Below are 7,325 nucleotides of genomic sequence, written 5' to 3'. Positions count from 1 at the left end.
GTTTGTTTGCACTCATGAAAACTCCTCATATTGTCAGGGGGTAGTGATGTAAATTGCTGCATTGGAAGCCCGAATGCAAAGCCAGGCTCTTTTCTCCCTGGTGCCTGTATTAATGCTGCGTCCCTCTGGACCCAAATCAGCTTTTCTGCAGGTTTTTCACTGTCAGGCCATTTTACCTGCTGCACAAATGCCAGTAAACCTCTTAAGCCCATTCTGCCCCATTTCTTTCTCCCTTCCCCTCCCAGCTAGTCTCGGAGGATTCACCGAAGATAAAGACTCAGCCTTTCCGGCTATCCCGTGTCGAACGCGCTTGAAATGTATTGCTGTCACATGCGTTGTCATGCCTGTGATCTTTGTGTTTTTACTTTACAGTCCGCGTTAGCTGCAGCGCCGCTCTCGGCTTTTTACTGATTTTGAAACGGATCTTCGGCAGTCCACCTGTCACGAGGATCAGATGATGTCACATGCTAATTTGCACATCGGATGTCCTCGGCTCTACAACTTTCTCGTTGTCTTAAAAGATTTGTAAAGGAAATTGCAGGACTTTGAGTCTTTTTTTTTTTAAAACCAATTATAATGAAATATCACTTCACCTTAAAGTAAAACATGAAAAAGGAATAAAAGAGTGCCGGTCTGCCTGACAGGCCGGATTTCTTATGAAACAGCTCACTGACATGTCTAAAGTTAAGTAGCAGCCTTAGTTTTAGGAATGAATTAGAACTTATTTTTACAATAAAGACAAAGACTTGACATTGACAGCCGAGCAAACAACAAAGTGTTACAGCCGATGTCCTCATCCACAGTAATCTGGAAGCTGAAGTCAATGTCATCCAATTTCTTTCTTCTGTTCTCACTCGACACTGATTGCAGTATTTTCCATTTTGAATATTAATGTGCATACCTTTGTTTTAACTGAGCTTTGAATACATTGTTACATTGCGCCATTTGTGTTTTGTTTTTTTTACAGAAATATTTCTACAATAGAAATAAGCATACTTTTGTTGAAAGCTGCAGGCATAAAACAACAGACGTCCTTCACTTGAATTACCATCGATGTAGCAAAAGTGGAGGAGGCGTGACATTGAGTGTGTGTGTGTGTGTGTGTGTGAGTGCAACTTTGACCCGAAAAACCGCGGTGTGATCCAGTCAACAGTCAATACTGGATTCTACCGAGCATCCATAAACAAGTCGTCAGGAGGCTGTGATTCTTCCAACAGAAAACTTGTCTCCGTTTTCTTCCTTCAGGGCAGAGAAGTGGATGGAAAATCAATTATGTCTGAAATAAATAATCCTCTTAACATGAGGCAGTTTGAACGTTGACGACAATGGCTGTTCAGGAGTTTTCATAGCTGAGGATCTGAAGCAGAGCGGTGCGTCTCTCTCTCTCACACACACACACACACACACACACACACACACACAGTAATGTTGATAGATTGTATTTTTAGAGGTGAGGTGAGAGGAATGTGTGGGTGTATGCTGATGAAACAAGTGGAAACATGTTTATTAGTTATTTTTTTGTTTTTATTCACTGATGCAATGTACAGAAGTTCCAACATATATGGAAAATAAATACAATTCATATGTCCCTTTCATTAATCAACATATGAAAACATGTAAATAATTAGTCCATCCAAATCATAAAAAACACATATTTTTATACTTTGCTCCGTTGGTATATATTCATGCAGACTGTTTTGGTTTCATTTGCCACCTGTCTTTCTCTGAGATGTCTGCCTGAACAATCGAGTTAGAAGGCTTTTCATCGGTCCCTCTATAAGATTCTAAATGTCCTAATGAGCAGCAACCAGGAGTCACAAACTGACAACATAGATTACATTACTGTAAAATGGGTTACAAGGTCAGACAAACAAAAGATGATGATGATGACTTGATCATAAATTGAACTGAAATCACCGTGGACTACGTTATAAACGACGAGTGATGGGATACAGTTTCTGGAAAGTCAAGTTTTTATTAAGATTTTACAATGATTGTTTGAGTGTTTTTGGGGAGCACGAACAAAATCCCATTCCCCTCCATTATATTTGGGTGGAGGCAGATGATTTACAGAGAGATATCTTAAAATATCTGCGCTTGCAACCAGAAACTATCTGCGTGACTAAACACCACCGGGACTAAATCGCAAAAAGATGTTTCCTTTATTTTTTGTTTTTTTGGTGAATTGACCCTTTAACGTAAACCTGCAGGATGTCTGAGTCAACACGTATCAGATGCTTGGCTCAGGACAGCAGAGGGCCACACGCTGCACCAGCATCCCAGCACAGAGAAGATGATGATGATGATGATGATGGATGGTGCAGTCAGTGGGTTTAGTGGTGCTGTGGCTTCCAAGAGGTTTGTCGGGGTTCAATTGAACAAAGTGCTGCAGAATACGGGAGAGCACAAAAGGCTCCTGTGATATTCTCACAGGCTAATCTTATAGAAACCTACAAACCATATGGACAGTGGCTCGCATTGTGTTCTTAGTGTGTGTGTGTGTGTGTGTGTGTGTGTGTGGAGATAGAGAACATGTGAGAATGCATTTGGCAGAAATAACAATGTTGGCCCTTATGTAAGAGGGCTGAACATTGGCTTTAGGTAAGAAAGATGTTACTCCACAGTTATCGCATCAGCTTCACACGATGCTCAACCACACATGTTTGGGAAAACAGCATTACATAAGGACCCGCTGAATTGTGTGGAATGTATCGTGAGTGAGTGTTTTGGTTGCTCCGTGGGAAACTATACCACAGATACAGAATACAGTTGTCCCTCCTCACTCAGTTCAATACATGCAGTTGTTCCTCTCAAAACTTGTAGTAATCTCGGGCCTGATCTAGTTCAGTTGTCTTCACCAGTGTGACCTTTTTGCCTTTCTGTGTTGGAGTTACATAATAGAGTTTATAAACTGAGAATTATTGCTGACACAGTTACTCATTATTCTATTTGTGAAACAGAAAATGTTCAAAGAAAAAAAAAATAAAGAATCAGTAAATTAGGTCAGACTGAATTGGAGGTTCCCCTGTCTACAGAAATAACATGGAATAGAGCACACACACACACACACACACACACACACACACACACAAAGGGTGATCATTACAATACATAGAGCAGAAATGGCAAACATTTTAATTATGTGGTCATCTTAGGCTGTTTGTCATGTTTGAGGTATATTCACATGCAGAAATGAAATGAAAAGATTTGTAAAAGTACACATAAAAAAATAATTAAAATATTGTGTTTGTACTGGTGTAAAGTAATCCTTTGCAGCATAAGGACATATTCACACCTCAATTAAAGTTTATCGAGTGCAATTTATGTATTTTTATATTTGGACATTAAACTTTGACTTTAGACATTAAACTTTGCACTGTGTACTGAACTCTCTCTCTCTCTGTCCCTCTTTTCAACAGATTGCTTTCTCTCAGCACAACAGCATCATGGACCTCGTGCAGTTCTTTGTCACCTTCTTCAGGTGAGTTTTGTTTTCCAGACTTATTATCTTATTTGCAGTGTTTTCTGCAGAGCATCCAGCCACTCCTCACGGGGCTTTGCTGCTCCCAGAGACTCTTTGCACAACCTGAATTCACTGAGTTACAGTATGTGGCAGCAGCCCCAGGTGAGACACTTCACCCCCAGCTCTCTTGCTACATCTGCTCAACAGCAGCAAACACAAGTGTGGGGCAACTCCTAGGGGCCAGCTGGGGTTGCCGAGAAAGACCAACGATCCTCGATTTATTTAAGGGCCTTGTTTTACGCTCTAGAAAATAAGCCAAAACCAAATTAACAATCTTGCAGGAAGGTATGTTTTGATGCAGGTAAAAAAATGTGTAGGTGATTTTCCGAATAAACTTTATTTTAATCACATTTGACTTACTATATTTCAAGGTCCTTATGTCCTGCTTAGCACTGAAAGCAGTCCCTTTCTTTGGGACTGGGTGAGAGACGTGTGTGTTACAGCTCGCCGTGCAGACAGGAAGGGGATCTAATGAGATAGTGTTCTGGGGAAGAAGTCTGGAATGAAGTCTGGTGTCTTCAGGCGAGATTCTGCCACTCAACTACGACACTGGACAAGTGTGTGTGTTCAGCTGTGTGAGTGTGTATGTGTTTCCTGTATGTAACCCGGCTGACTGTGTGTTCATGCTTGTGTGTGTGTGTGTGTGTGTGTGTGTCACTGTGCAGCCATGTGAGGAAGTGAGCCATTTTAGTGCCCAGGGCCGGCTTCCAGACATCAGCGACCTTTAGGCCAGCACAGAGGGATGATGTCATCAGTAGGGGACGGTGTCAAGTTTTGCCGGGAGAGTTCAGTGTAGTGTTTCTGCCTGTGTGTGTGTGTGTGTGTGTGTGTGTGTGTGTGTGTGTGTGTGTGTGTGTGTGTGTGTGTGTGTGGGTTAGTCACTGCTCTGTTTATGATGTTCTCTCTTCTGCACTGCACTAGATTCTCAGTGAGAAAAGGTTATGTGCTACAACTACAGGACTTTTTTTCTATCTGTTGTTGTTCTTTTACTGCCATGGTTATATAATGCAATGTGCATGTTTTCTTCTGCTCTGGAAAAGGTATTCAGGTCCTTTACTTATATAATAGTACCATTACCACAGTGGGAAAAGGCTCAGTAACATTATAATACAATAATATAATACTTAAACTTGCATTAATCACACACAATCAAACAAATCTGTAATCTATGTAGTGGTGACACACCCACACAAATGAACACTAACTCTACTAAGCTGTTCAGCGTCTTTTAGCTCAACGTTTCTCAAAGCACATTTACTGTGTAGTTCAGTCTCAACTTTCTGTAAAAACTCCATCTCCAGCCGCAGGCAGCTGTTTTCAGTGAGCTCCAAGCATCCGTGCATCTAAATGTAATTATTTTTACACTCCTTACTATTACAGAACAACTGCTGATGTGAAGTAATGGCAGCGCTTAGATAAAATGAAGTAATGGTCAGATTCAGTTTCCTAATAGAAGAAACACTGTACTAGTACTGCTTCTTCCTCCTGTGTGTCTCAGGATGTGTGCATGTCAGAGATGCAGGCGTATGATGTTATATGCATGTATAACTCTACATTACATGGATGTGTGTGGGTATCTGTATTTCTTTTGGCTCCACTGTGCTGATGCGGTCATGAGTCACGATGCCAAAGAGCCTGAGTCATGACTCTGTGTGTGTGTGTGTGTGTGTGTGTGTGTGTGAGAGGGGTAGCCTGTAGGCAGAAGGCATGGTTATGAGATGCAGTCTGGCACTGGGATGGAAGAGAAGAGGAATATTAGGCAGCAAGTATAGGAAGAAGTAAAGTGACTAAAAGGAGAGATTGGAGAGCCGTCTCTATTGATGCATCTGTCTAACCCGGTCTCACTCTCCACTCGTCTAATGCCGACGCACCACGGCACCCTTTTATATTTCTGTACAAGACACAACAGGCTTTCATTGCACAATGAAACGATGGATGGGTAATGAAGAGGACACTCTTTGTCTAAATTATATTTTATTAAATATGTCTCTCTCTGATTAGCTGTGAAATCGCCTTCCACAAAGATTTAGAAAAGTTTAAAACTTTCCTCCCCTTCCTGTCTCTGACTCCATCCTCCTCATGTATTCTATCTCATCTCTAAATGAAGGGGAGAAATAAGGAAAATGGCCATAATTAAACAGCATTTACGTCTCCACTCTCCATAGTCTGGAATGCTAATTGGTGACACTACACTTCAGCTTTGTCCAATTACTCCCAGCTCTCGCTCGCTTGATTAGCAATCAGTTCTCTCTCTCTTGCTCTCTCGCTCTTCCTCGCTCTCTTTCCTAAAACAGCAGAGAACCTACTCGGCACTAAGTGGCTCCCGGAGCTCGCCCACTTAATTTCCAAATGACCATCCCACTCAACGTCCACTCCCACCAGGATTCTCTGTGGAGATTTTAGTCTGTTCGTTCAAATATCTTTTATTTGTCTCAAAAAAAAATACAAAAAAGCGAGGGCACTTACACACACAGAGGAGCAGGAGTGACATGAGGTAAATTCACAAACTATCACAGGACTACCACCAGGAGAGCGGTGTTCGCGTCCCGTGTGAAACTTAAAGTTAACATATAGGTTTCGGGTCGATAGTGTCGTTAGTCACGAGAGTTACGTGAGTGGGTAGTCACTCCGTAGTGAAGTGACTACCCACTCACAAACCACACTAAGTGGTTTAGATGCCTAAGCCTTACTTCCTGCGAAGACAGACGTTTATTTTGAAAGGACACTATGCATTCATATTGACATGGTTACCTAGTGCGTCTAAAGGCAGTGCCAAGAGGCAGTGTTCAAGTGTCGGTATTAGACGAGCTAATCGCTTTGAGTGCACTGTAGTAACTGAAAGAAACTCTGATGTTCATGTCACCATTTGTACGAACTCTTCTCTTATGGGTGGCTGAACAGAGAGAAGAACTATCAATCAGAATCATTAAAAGGTAGGGTCGTCCAGGGTTAAAATCTCACATTCTGCCTGTTAGACTGACATTTTAGAGCCTTTAGTGGTGTCCCTCACTATTAACATCTGCCATATGAAAATGTCACAGATGTTCAGACTGTCAAAGAAAATGAAGTGTATTGTGCGTTGTAATTGCAGCTTGCAGAATGTGTCAGAACTACAATCATTCCTTCAGATTTTCAGTAACTCTTGACCCTTCTGAATGTTAGGAAGGTTTACAGGTACACACGTTTGAGACGAGACTAAGTTCGTAGGCTGCCTACGAGGTTTTCTTGTGTTGGGTCTGTGGACAATCGTGCTGCATGGGAAGCTGGTTGGACACTTTGACTGACGATGGGAAATTCATTCAGTTCTTCCCACAAAAGAAAGTCTATTTTTCTTTAAGGCAGCAGCCCTGTGTGGTGGGATAGCAATGAGTTTGTTAGGATGTCTAGATATGTAAAGTAGCCATCTGGTACACAGATGAACTTTCACTCACTTAATTCACATCGTCATTTGCTGAAGTCCAAAACGCAAAGATATAAATATTTAAAAAAAGGAGTTAGAAAAAGACACAGATCCTCAGGGTGACCAGCAGATAAAGGTTTAAATGTTGAACATGTTACAGGACCAGAAGCTGCAGCTTCTCTCTCAGGACTGGAGGCAACAGTTTGTCCCGTCTCTCCAGCGACTTGATTTGCTGTTTGTGCAGATGGAAAGCTGTTTCCGATTGTGAGCTATCTGCGGCTCATGTTCAACGAATAGCTTATTGATTTTCCGCTCTGCCCGCTGGGGTTCAGATGTTTCATTGTGTTCTCCTGCTTGTGTGTGTGTGTGTGTGTGTGTGTGTGTGTGTGTGTGTGTGTGTGT

General features: G+C 41.8%; 1 protein-coding gene across 3 annotated transcripts in view; it reads left to right on the top strand.

Moving 5' to 3' along the window:
• Positions 1–7,325, top strand: part of atrnl1a (attractin-like 1a) — a 199,824-nt gene that overhangs the window by 115,888 nt on the left and 76,611 nt on the right. For all 3 annotated transcript variants that reach the window (XM_031872746.1, XM_031872756.1, XM_031872738.1), the window contains one exon: positions 3,420–3,481. In XM_031872746.1, coding sequence (XP_031728606.1) covers positions 3,420–3,481 — 62 coding nt within the window. The remainder of the gene's footprint in view (positions 1–3,419; positions 3,482–7,325) is intronic.

Source organism: Anarrhichthys ocellatus, unplaced genomic scaffold (assembly GCF_004355925.1).
Source record: "Anarrhichthys ocellatus isolate YVR2014 unplaced genomic scaffold, GSC_Weel_1.0 scaffold3, whole genome shotgun sequence".
NCBI lineage: Eukaryota > Metazoa > Chordata > Actinopteri > Perciformes > Anarhichadidae > Anarrhichthys > Anarrhichthys ocellatus.
This window is presented reverse-complemented; position numbering and strand designations above follow the sequence as displayed.